Source organism: Cannabis sativa, chromosome 5 (genome assembly GCF_029168945.1).
Source record: "Cannabis sativa cultivar Pink pepper isolate KNU-18-1 chromosome 5, ASM2916894v1, whole genome shotgun sequence".
Classification (NCBI taxonomy): Eukaryota; Viridiplantae; Streptophyta; class Magnoliopsida; order Rosales; family Cannabaceae; genus Cannabis; species Cannabis sativa.
The window spans coordinates 71428877-71442066 of NC_083605.1; the positions used below are offsets into that span (position 1 = coordinate 71428877).

The window sequence follows — 13190 nt, forward strand, 5'->3', positions numbered from 1 at the left end:
ATATAGCCTTAATTTAATAATCTTATTTTTTTTTAATTTCAAATTATAGACGTAGCTCGTAGCGTTTATGTAGTAACTAGTCATATATCATCATTATATTTGTATTACATATAAACGAGGGTTACGAGGTTGGTAGGACCATAATTATAAGAACAACAACAAACAAACGAAAGGTCCCTCCCTCTGTTCTGTTTTACCGTATATGTCCTTCCTTCCCAGTTGTTAGTTGACTGAACAGTCAAGGACATTTTTGACTTTTTCTCTCCTTACGGAATGGGGTCCCACCGCCACAGATTTCTCTCCCTCAAAATCATTTTCAAAATAAATAAAATCCATAATTATCGGCCAAATTTTAAAACAGCTCTGCCTTACAGCTTCGGAGCCAAAAATCCCCTCCAAAACGGCCCAACCTAAAAAAAAAAAAAAAAAAAAACACCTGGTCTTCTCTCAAGTCTCAAATATTAAATAAAATAAAAAAGGAGAGATTTTTATTATTATTATTATTATTATTTTTTATTATTAGTATAATAATAAATAATTTGACAACAAAATCCAGATCGGGGTGAGCATTGTGAAACGCTGTTGATTTTTTTTTTTGTTAGATTGTTGTGACCATTTGAATCTAGCATTGAAATTTTGTTCGAGGAAGAAGTGTTTTTGAATTTGGTTGGTTGGTTGGATTGGATCTGATCGAACGGTTTTGTGTGTGTGTGTTGAAAATTTTGATTTGTTTTGGTTATTTTTTTTTTAATTTTTGAGATTGGTGTGGTGGTGGTGGGAGAATAATGGATCCATTATCATCGATCAGCGAAGAACTTGCGGAGATCGAAGGCCAAATCAGCGATATTTTCAGGGCTTTATCGTAAGATTTATAATGCATTTTTTTTTTTAATGTTAATGTCATATTTCTAATTTTGAATTTTGAATTTTGTTGATATGGGTTTTGACATATGAATTGAATGCAGAAATGGGTTTCAAAAATTGGAGAAGATTAAGGATTCCAACAGGCAAAGTAGGCAGCTGGAGGAGCTCACAGAGAAGATGCGAGAATGTAAGAGGTATGTTACAATCCAATCCCACTCCTCATTCTGGTTTCTTATCCTTTATATTTCATTATCAGCTCTTCTTTGATTATCTTTTACAATTTATGTGCTTGTGCATTTGTTTATAGGTAGCTTCAGCTAAATTTATAATTCCGAGTAAAATTGTTATTGCTATGTTGAATTTATAATCTGGTGTCTGCAAGATCTATGTTTGCCAAAGTTAAAAAAAATTGTCTTTTTTTCTGTTTTACTTTCATTTCACATTCCAATCAGATCTATCTTTGTCTTTGTTTGTCAACTTGTGGATTTCTGATAGCATATTTATGTTGCTTTAGTTATATTCATTGGCAAGGAATTAGTCCTGTAATGTGCATTATTACTTAGAATGATAATTGAAAGCTTACAGCCTTAATTCAATTGTTAATCCTATTGGTTGTTCTGCTTTAGCTGAAAGAAGCTCAAGATTTGAGGATGTTTCTTTCCTCTCAGTTAATGCTTAATTTACTTTTAAAAATTCTGAATCTCTCCTTCATCATAATCTACTCAAGGAGACTGAAATTATTGATGTTAGTTTCATATATCATGATTTGACCTTTGGCTTATCACTCAATCTTTAAAAAGTCCTCTTAGAAAAAGCAGAAGCTTCAAAATGAGTATGACTAAAACTGGGAAAATGTCTAAAATACTAACAGCAATAAAGGCTTCTCTTTCTGTAAGGAATGAATGACCTTATATGTTGGATTTTCAGGCTTATTAAAGAGTTTGACAGAGAAGTCAAGGATATTGAAAGTAGAAATGATCCCAACACCAACAGGATGCTTAGTGAGAAAAAGCAGTCTATGGTATGTTTTTAATCCTATACTTGTATGATACATAATATGATAATATGATGTTTTGAATATTTTGTTTGCACTTTCGGTTTCTCTCAACTAATTTTGCTCCACGTGTTCCAAGTGGTTTTAACTTTATTATATATCTAATGCAGATTAAGGAGTTGAATTCATATGTTGCCTTGAAGAAACAGTAAGTGAATCATTTGAAAGTACTCTATTTGGTTGACAATGCAGCAAGAGAATTTTACACACGAATAATTATGCAACTTTAAACTTTGTTTCTTGTCTTTATCCACAATGAAATTTATATTTCCTAGTCCCTTAATATTGTAGGGTTAGGCGGGATTCCTAGTTTCAAAAAAAAAAAAAAAACCCAATAGCATTCATATGCATTCATACCCATTCAGAACACACGTCTATTGAAGCTTAAGTATGTCATGTTCAATGATCACGATGGCATGATATTTGAACATATAATTACTAGAAAACATATGAGAAATGTCATTGTTGAGGTTTTCTATTTATGTTACTATTCCTGAATGTTTTTCTTTCTCTGGACACAGATATACAGCCAATCTTGATAACAAAAAAATTGACCTCTTTGATGGACCAACAGAAGGACATGATGAAGAAAATGTCTTGCTAGCCTCAAGTAAGTAAATACATATGCGCATAATTACGGTTTTGTTGGCATTATGAGGCCTTCCAGGTGGTACTAGTTGCATTAGATCGTGTCTAGGTTTTCAATTTACCTAATATTGGCAAGGTTCCTGCTGCTTTTACAAGAGCGAAATTCCTTTTTGTTTAGGACTTGCATTCAATATAATAAAATCCACGGGTATGTCCCATACTCTGCAATAGTGAATTGTTTCTAAGAGTATATATATTGCAGATATGACAAATCAACAGCTTATGGATAATGGACACCACATGATGAATGAAACAGATCAGGCCATTGAGAGATCAAAGAAGGTTGGTTCTCTTCAAGCATTATTAATGCATTGGAAAGAAGCTTACTCCTTTTTCATGAAAAAGAAAAATTGATGAAGAAACTTTGCTCCAGCTACCTATATTTTGCAACAAGTATTAGGTGATTGTGTTGTGGTTTTGTATTTCGATGTTTAGCAATCTCCAGCTTCAGGGAGACTTAGTTTACTAAACTGAGGAGTCATATTAGAGTTCTATCGTTATGTTTTTACATTAAACTTGAAATTGTAAATTCCTTTAGTAAAACTAGTGAAATTTTATGTGATGGCTTTTGCCTCCTGTCTTACAAAGGCAGGCGATGCTAGAAGCAAACTGCGAATTATCTTTTTCCTATTTCAAAGTTGAATTATAAGCGTCAAGTTCTCAATAATTTTTTTGTGTTGTATAGGTTGTTCAAGACACCATCAATGTTGGAACTGATACAGCAGCAGCTCTCAAGGCTCAAGTATGTACCTAATTATTGATTTTTAATGTTTAGATTTGACTTATTCACTATGTTTACTTACACTGGTGTTTAATAATTTTGCTTCGATATATGAGTACTAAAGGTGATCTTTTAAATGCGTGTTTAGACTGAACAAATGAGTAGGGTTGTTAATGAGCTGGACTCTATACATTTCTCTATCAAGAAAGCATCTCAACTGGTCAAGGAAATTGGTAGGCAGGTCGATTTCTAAAATATCCACATCTTTTGTTTGTCATGTTTTAGCTGTAATTTCCTCCATATTGGCAACTCATTTTTATTTTTCCCTTTCAAATTAGGTTGCAACTGACAAGTGTATTATGGCATTACTTTTCCTAATTGTTGTTGGAGTCATAGCCATCATTATCGTGAAGGTATTATCACATACATCTAAATTTTATTTATCTGCACAATCATTCAAATCTCCAATGATCCACTTTCCTATTAAAATCCTACTTCTAATGCCTGGAAAATCATTAATTTCCTTTTCATTTCTCTTATAATGTTGAATTTTTAATTTCTCCCTATATGTTTTAGTGGACACTGTCACTTGAAATTTTGTTATATGTATTGTTTCATCTTTTGAGTTTGTCTGCTGGAATGGTTTGTGCTTCATGTTGTTTCCTTTTCTTAGTAGAAGAGTATTTTACTCATCTGTACTATGCAAGATAATTACTGAAAATTCATTTCCAAGACTTGAATGTAGGTATGTATTGTCTATTTGGTGTTTTACATCTCATCACAATACATGCTCAAATGTTACTAAGAGTTGAGATTGTCCTTGTACTAAATTATGCAGAAATCATAAATTTTCTAGTCACAAAATGATAAATTGATTTCTTTAGTCTTTTAGGCCATAAGACACTTTTTTATTCTTCAGGAATTTAGCTTAAATAAGATGACTTTAAGTAGAATAAGATGGCATGTAGAATAGTTGTATTGTAAGTACAGAGAATGCAGCAGTAGTTATATAACTGATGGTTTTAGTTTTTTTAAATTGGTTGAAGGTCTAATCTTTCAAGAATTATTTTAATGAGCAACGTCCTTACGGTCCACAAACATATTACTTTTCCCGCCTTGATTGCATAAAGCTAATTGCACATTTCTCTGTTTGTTTATATCAGTTTATATAACACTGAAAAATGTGTGCTTCCCTCAAAGTTATATGCTTTGTAAGTGGCATATTCTTAGCTGGAAGGAATTGTTTTTTCAAAATTTATGTGCTTTGTCTTTCTTGTAGCTTTTAATTGCAGTTTGGTAGTGTTCATTTCTTTTCTTCTTTTAATCAATGAGTCTTTGTTTCTTATTCCAATAATGAGGAGAGAGCTTTTGCAATGTAACTTCTTTTAGAGACATTTTTGTTGCACTATAGGAAAGTATTTGCTTTAATGTTCACTTTTGCACCGAGAGAGGACCAAAGTGGGTTGCTTTGTAACCTTCATTTTTTAGAATTTCCCTTGAACTTGACAAATCAGCAAGCCAATGCTGAATAATTATTCTTCACCTACGTTTTTTCAGCTTGTAAATCCGAACAACAAGACCATCCGGGATATACCTGGATTAGCCCCTCCCGCAGGCCGAAAATTACTCTGGTACCTTACCTAGAAAGAAAATCGAACTACAATTCACGCAGGGTTTTCGGGTAATTTGCACCTAGTTTGGATGAAGGTTCCGATTCCACAGATATTCAGAGCTGATTAAGTCAGGTGATGGAACTATTTCTGGTAGTTTTTGCTTTAGAGAGTGGCTGAGATGATCAAATGCTAGTTTCTTTCTACTCTTGTGTCATGACTTGGTGAGAAGGTTGGAATGGGTGAGATGTGTAACATCATATTCTTTTGACTCCCCCCAGATTATAAATTTTTATGCCCTATTTAAGTGAGGGAGACACTTTTGATTGTCTCCCTTGAAGAGGTTTATATTGTTTCATATCTTGTAAATTAGCAGTTGTTTTATTTGTTATTGGTCACTTGTTTTCAAAATTATTGTGTATTGCTTCTGTCACTTCCATTTATTTGGAAAATATACTTTAGAAACAAACATTCCTATTTCCTAGTGGAGACATAATAAGCTTTCTTGCATTGCTTTGTGTTTTCTTGTTCAAATAGCTCAGTTCATAAAGTTGGGTTTATATTTGGGACCCAACACAAGTTTCAACTTTTTATTATTATTTTTTATTTGAGCTGATTTTATAACAACTACCTGTTTTTCAGTTGGAGTTTTATACATATTTTACTTGACAGAAAACTAATAATTCATATCCATTAGAATTAACTAACTTGGTTGGTCAATGTAATTGATTTTTAAATAATTAAAAATTTGTTTTAAGATAAAAATTAAATTATAAAAAGCTGATTTAAACCTTTTTTTGTTGAGAAAATAACTTTTTAATTTATTAAACTTTACAAAAAATAAAAATGTGTTTATCTTTTCATAAATTGCTATTCTCCTTCATAGATTGAAAAAAAATTCAATTCAAATTATAATTGAAAATCATTGTTTACATTTTTCTAACAGAAATTTGATTTTTTATGCTTACATTTAGTTAAAATTTTTCTTAAACTCATAATAACTAATATTTGTAGAATATGACAATTTTTTATGATATTTTTAAAGTACCCTCCATTTACATCACTCCCATTTACACAATTGAACTCTCCTCATCGGACACAGTCGGACCCATCGAAGCTACGTCTCATACCTTGCAAACTCACAGTTTCATTCGACCCCATCGTACCTTGCTCAAATCACAGATTTGAGATTCTAAAAACTAAAAAACGGAACACGAGCTCACCTTTGACATTGTGTTTAATTCGGTTGGGGGTGCGCCGTGGGTATCGTGGGTCGGTGGTGGTGCGTCGTGGGTCAGTGGGAGTGCGCCGTGGGTCGGTGGGGATGTTGAAGGGGTTCGATGGGTCCAATTTTGTGGGTCTGTGGGTTGGGTTGGGATGTTCAAGGGATATCGAGTGGGAGAGAGAGGGGAGAGAACATAGGTTAGAGAGAGAAGTGAGGTTTGAAAAATAAGAGAGGTATTTTTGGATTTAATATAAATTTGACCTATTTTTAAAATTTTGAAATGTATAAGTTTAGGGAATTAATTTCCCCTATTAGTATGCATAAATAATCAAATTTCTCTTTTATAAATACTCAAAAATAATAAAAAATTTATATTTTTTCTGATCTATAATTTTTTAATTACTTTTTTATGAATTTATTTTTTTTACAAAAATATAGACCTTCGTTTTTGGTTGTAAAAAAAACTTTGTTTTAACTGCAATATTTATATTATGTTTTTACAATGTGAAATTGATTTAAGAAAAATAAAAAATAAAAAATGACTTAAAGTGCTTTATGTAAATTTCCTATTTCAAATAGCATAGATAGAAATTAAAGGTGACAAAACGTGTTAACATATCGTGTTCGTATTATATTTTATTTGATCTGTTTTTATACTTAGTGTCAGTCGTGTCTATCTGTTTTTGACTCGTGTCTAATTTTCTCAACTCTAACCCGATTTGTAAAAAATCGTGTTCATATTGAGCCACTTTAACCCATCTTACTTTACTGAAGGTTGAGTTGTAGAGAAAATAATAAATTTAAGTTTTATTGAAAAGCTTATATACATCTCTATATGTATAGTTTTATTTTATTTTATTTTATTTTATTTTTTTTATATATATATATAATAACTTTAAATTTTATAATTTTTTTAATTTTTTTAACTCAACATTGAATCACTAAATATATATTTTTATATTATTATTATTAATAATATATTTTTTTTTATTTTAAAAATTTGTGTCAAACGTGTCAAAATCGTATTAAGTGGGTCGTATCATGTTTGACTCGCTTTTATTTGGTATCAAGTCGTGTTAACTCTAACGTGTAAAATTCATGTTGTATTCATATTGTCCCCCATATCAAAACTAGTATTGCCATCCTAATAGAAACACTGTAATATCATAACAATCCCAATCTCTTATTATCAGTAATTACATTTAGCTTTTAAATCTCGCCCCTAGTTTCATTGCACTCAGCCCAACCAAGATCAAGTACTAAAATTTAATAATAATAAAAAAAATCAGGTACTAAAAGTGTCAATTATAAAACTTTATTGTTTGAAACCAATTATAAAACTTAAAGAAAAGACTATTTTACACTACTGATTACTAAATTATTACAAATTTACAGTTCTTTTGTGATAACTATATTATATTGTCAATTTACTTATTGTGACAAAATTATTCTAGCTATAAAAAACTATGTGCTAACTAAAAAAATTGTTAATAAATGACAAATTCTTCTAATAACTATTCAAATAATTTTGAAAAAAATGGTCAATCAAGCTTCTGGTATTGAATTAGTACTGTTGTGATAAACAATTTTGTAAATAACATTGCTATTGAACACTAACACTTTTTAAAAGTGACATCCTGTAAATAGTTAGTATATTTTTTAAAAGTTATTATATTAAATTATATGGAACTCAACTCTGATGGAGTGAGAAATTAAAAAGTAGAGAAAAAAAAAAAATTGTATACAAATTAATTTAGGGAAGAGAAATTGATAATAATTATATATATAAATGCATATATTCTTTTTGAGAGAGCTACGGTCCCCAAGTTAATAAGTGGTTCCGTCGCAGAAACTTGATATTTAATTGTAGTAACAGTGATATAATAATAAAAAAAGTGTGAGACATTTCTGATTTCCAAAGTCATTTAGTTTGTCTGTTTTTCTTTTAACAAATATCATATTTTCAAAAGGAGCAAATTAGAAGATAAGGTGGAACAATAGCTGAGATATTAATAAAAGTAGTAAAATAAGATTGATTATTATTGAGACAACCAAATTCAATAGTGGTGGAAACCTGAACAATATAACAAGTTTTTCCAACCTTATGGCGGCTTCAATTTTTGTTCAAGGCACTCAAACCTTCTTAGTGGAAAATCATGACATTTTGAATTGTATAACCCAATTTTTTTATAAACATTTAAGGCCTAGTCTTATAAAAATGATACATTAATTATTATTTTTTAACGTATTTTGAAAAAATAATAATCTAATATTAATTTAAAGCTTTAAAATTATTTATTTATTTAAGAATTTTGATAATTATATTAGCACACACTCTTTTTTTTTTTTTTCACTTCTCATCTATACTAATTAATTAATTATTTTTAAATATAGCATTGTTAAGTTGATATAATTTTAAACCACAAATGTTTTTCTTAATACACAATCTTTTAACACATTTAGTATAAAACATTTAAAAAAACAAATTATATGTGCAATATATATGTATACTCAAGTGAACAAACTATAAAATTATAAATTTGTGACTCCACTAACGGGCTGATCTATTATTGGAAGTGGAAAGCAGTCTTAGGGGCACGCCTTGTTGAGATCGGAAAAATCAATACATACTCGCCATTTTTTGTTTGGCTTGGGTACTAGTACAGAATAGCTACCCAACCCGGGTAGGAAGCTTCAATGATGAACTTGTTATTACCCAGCTTTTCTACCTCTTCTTTTTATGCTTGTGCCCGTTCTTTGTCAAATAATCTTCTTTTTTGTTGAATGGGACGAAAGTTTGGATCAATGTTTAGGGCGTGAGATATTATAGAAGGATCGATACCGACCATATCCTCGTGTGACCAGGCAAAAATGTCTAGGTTTGCTCTTAGAAATTTTATTAATGCTAATTTTACTTCTAGAAACAAACGTTTGCCAATTTTGAGTTTCCTGGTCGGGATATTTGGGTCGATTTCTATCTCCTCCAGCTCTTCCACGGGCCCTACATTTATATTTGGTTCCCCAAGTTGGGGATCCACATTCTCTTCTCCGCCTTGTGCGACTTCCTATTGGGCAATACTTTTCCCTTTGCCAGAACTCTGGCCGGGGTTATTCTCCTTTCTGACCTTAGTCAGGGCAAGGTTATAGCATTCTCGTGCAATTTTTTGATTCCCTTTGAGGCACCCTACCCCATTTTTTGTTGGGAACTTGATGAGCAAATGAAAAACTGAAGTGACAGCTTTCAAGTCATATAGGGCTGGTCGACCTAACATGACGTTGAAAGCTAATGGAACATCAATTATCAAGAATTGTGCTATCACAATTATGCTGCTCGGAGCTTGCCCAATAGTGAGGGGTAGATGGATTTGCCCCAAGGGCCCGTTTGGTACACAGGATTGGACTGGATTAAACTGAAAAGGATTGGACTGGACTGGACAAGATTGGATTATGCTGAAAGTAATCCTGTGTTTGGTTTAAGAATAGACTGGAGTATTTTATTTATTTCCTTTAAGAAAAAAAAAAACTTAAATTAAAACAAAAATATATAATAATAAATTAAAACTAAAATATATAATAATAAATAAATAAAAATGAATAATTCACAACAAAAAATAAAAAAAATTATAAAATAAAATAATATATCACATATATAATTAATTAAGTATATATTATAAATAAATAATTAAAATAGTAAAATAAAAATACTTGAATAATATAAAATTATTTATCTTAAACACTAATTCAATATAAATATTAACTTTTTAAAATATTTATATAAATTTTTTAGTAATTTAAAAATAATATATAATTTTATTGTCATATTATTTTTCTTAGAATCAATTTAAGTAACTATTGTTTAATTAATAATATTTTAAATTTTGAAAACTTATGTATAATAATTCAAAATTATACATTTTCACTAATTTTAATGAATAAGTTTTTGATTAAAAAAATGTATAAACAAATGTGTGATAATTCCTTTAAATTCTTATTAAATTTAAAATATATTAATAAAATTAAAATTAAAAAAAACGATAAAAAAATCTCACCTGCATGGGATTATTTATCCCACCCTGCTGGATGGGATAAATAATCCTAGACAGATGAGGTTAGCTGGATTAGTTATTCAGACTTCTAACATGCCCAAACACTGGATTGGACAAATTAGCTTGTCTAATCCAATCCAGTCTTACGTACCAAACGGGCCCCAAAAGTGCAACACTTTGGCCGGAAATTCCATACACCAATTGGGTACAGGGGATTAAATCTTTAAGTTGGAGCCCCATCTTCTCATATGTTGTCTTAAACATGATGTTCGAAGAGGCTCCATTGTCTATCATGGTCTGGACTACTATTTTATTTGCTATCTGTACTTCCACAACCAAAGGATCGTTGTATGGGAGGTGGACGTGGATAACATCTGCTTCAGTGAAGGTTATAGTGGGTTCCCCCACCCGTGGTATTTTTGGCTTTCTCTCCTCTACGGCCAAAACTATTTCCTTTTGCTCATGTTGTAAGGCTCAGACATACTTTTCCCAAGCTTTGCCCGAGTCTCCAGCTGGGCGTGGGCCCCCAATAATGACTTGTAAATGCCTGTCCACTGGTGGGGGCATTAGTAGATCCCGATTATTGTTTGTTTAGGCGGTCTTTTGATTCTGGTCGGCCTTGACGTACTTTTGCAAGTGCGGGTTATTCTTTCTAATTAAGAATTCAATTTCTCACTTTAGGTTGTTGCACTCATTCGTGTCATGGCTGTAGTCTGCATGAAAATGGCAGAATTTAGACGTATCCCTTTTACTTACGTTCTTCTTCATGGGAGCAGACTTTTTGTACAGGACCATAGACTGCGTTGTTGCGTAGATTGTCTTTAGGTCGTCAGTTAGGACAGAGAAGGCAGTGAACTTGGTGGTATTTACTTTGGGGGTGTGTTCGGTAGTACCTGTGAACTTTCCCTTTTTCTCGTTGCCTTGTCTGCCATTGTTATTGGACCTTTTCCCTCTTAGAGTTGAGCTGCTAGGGTATTGTGTACTCTGAGCAGGTGCTCCTGCCCATGAGATATGTGGCTGACCCTGCTTAGGTTCGACGATGTCCACTCGTTGAATGGCCTCCTCAAGTTTAATAAACCCATCTGCTCGGTCTAAAAATTCTGCTATAGACCCCACGTGGCCACATCTTTTAATGTCCTTCCACAGTTCTCTGAGTGGCTCAATGCCCCCAATATGGCGGCCAGCCTTCCTTCCTCGGTTAACCTTGCAACCTTCACAGCATCTATCATGAACCTGCTTATGTAGACTCTGATGGGTTCTCCTGGTATTTGTTTTACCTCGACCGGGTCTTCTAGATGCGAAGGGAGTTGACGAGAGGAAGAGAACTATGCGTGGAATTTTGAGGAAAAGGCTTTCCATGAATTAAACCTCCCTGGTGATAGCTTGAAGTACTACTGTTGGGCGGCTTCTGCAAGCGTAGCAGGGAATATCCTACACCGCACATCACCTCGTACTCCCTGTAGATCTCCATCTCAAAATATTTAAGATGTGATAAGGGATCTTATTTCCCTGTATACATCTTCCAGGTCAGCATCTTGAATTTTAGGAGTAATTCAAGGATGTCGATCTTCAGGGCGAAGGGTAATCCGCGTGCTCGGTCCAGCTCGAGATCAGTGAGTTTTGGGCCGGTCAGGCCTTATACCATACTTTTCAGTTGATCTAACTATGCTTACACAGAAGGATGAACCGGTTCAGCCTCTTGACCGACTTGTGTCACATCAGGATCTCTTGGAGCTGGGTCCTGGATGCGGATACCTGGTTGAGCAGCTGGTTGAACATATTATTCGTCCAGACCTCTTCTTCTATTCAGGTCAGCCCTAAGGTCATGAGTCGCACCCAATCTATTAAATACCGAGGTACCAGGTGGTCTCAATGTTTGACTGGATTGGTGGGTTGGCCAGAATTGTCAGTTTGGATGAAGTTATTAGGTATAACTCCACCTGAAGAGCGGTCAGGTAGGATCTGGCCTTCTACCGCTTGGCCCACAGGTTGGACCTGTGGCCGGGGATTGGACGGCTGACCATTATGAGTTTGGGCGGTATGCCCAGCAGTAAATTCTTCTGTACCGCCCAGTGGGATACCGGACGCGGTAGCTAGTTGCTGATTAGCAACTTGGTAGGCCCTCCGTATCAGTATAGTAGCCCGCCTTGTGCAGTCATCGATGGCTGCTTGTTGAGCCTTCAATGTTTCCATCTCCCTTTCTCTCCACTCAATGAACTGGCATCGCTGCTCATCGAACGTAAGGTTTATAGCAGCACGGAGATCCTCCTGATCATGATGCAAAGCGTTATTATGGCCTTGCATGAGTCCAAGGGCAATAAGGAGGTTTTGGATCTCAGTGTCATCTCCCACCGTCCTCTGAGCATTGGTGGTGGACGGGACTCCAGTGTTGGGAGTGGTTTGATCGCTGCAAAACTGGTATTCCCAGTCTCTTGCACACCTAACCAGAGGGGAAGTCACACCATGGCCCACAGTAGGTGCTTGTGTGATGGCCTGCTTGGGATTGGTCCCCGATGGTATCCTCGTGTTCCTAGGGGTTCGCACAACAGGGTCCGTCACCATTGGGTCACTTTGATCGACCAGGCCTCTGCGAGTTTGCACCACCATTCTGTATGCCTGTTGAGCCTTAAGACAAAGAACAAACTTGGGTTTTTGCTCTCAATGAAAGCACTAAAATGTTGACCTCGCTATTAGTCAATGACAATGAGTCAATTATTAAGCAATTAGAAATGTAATAAAAATAGAGCAAAAATTAATAAGCAATAAAGAACACCAGATTTTGAAGAGGTTCGGCCCCGTTATTGTGGTAATAGCCTACTCCCCTTAGATTGTATTAACTTGAGAACAACAAACACAGTGTTTCCTCTCTCAAAGTCTTACAATGAAATTTCTGAGTAATTCTCTTAGATCTCTCCCTAAAGCAATTCTTTCGATCCCTTTTATAATGAAGCTAGATCACTATTTATAGGGCTTTAATATGCATTCCTTTTGCTTACAATGTCTATAATAGGAAGCAACATTC

At 33.7% G+C, this 13190-nt stretch overlaps 1 protein-coding gene across 2 annotated transcripts; it reads left to right on the forward strand.

Moving 5' to 3' along the window:
* Positions 1-333: 333 nt before the first annotated feature.
* LOC115716110 (novel plant SNARE 11) lies at positions 334-5407 on the forward strand. Of its 2 annotated transcripts, XM_030644834.2 has the most exons (11): positions 334-562; positions 760-862; positions 966-1058; positions 1792-1885; positions 2029-2066; positions 2440-2528; positions 2769-2848; positions 3252-3308; positions 3436-3528; positions 3626-3700; positions 4845-5407. In XM_030644834.2, the coding sequence occupies exons 2-11, from the start codon at positions 786-788 to the stop codon at positions 4929-4931; spliced, it is 783 nt and encodes a 260-aa protein (XP_030500694.2). In that variant the 5' UTR covers positions 334-562; positions 760-785; the 3' UTR covers positions 4932-5407. The 2 variants fall into 2 exon arrangements, with proteins under 2 accessions (XP_030500694.2, XP_030500693.2); XM_030644833.2 differs by having other exon boundaries at positions 335-862.
* Positions 5408-13190: the final 7783 nt, after the last annotated feature.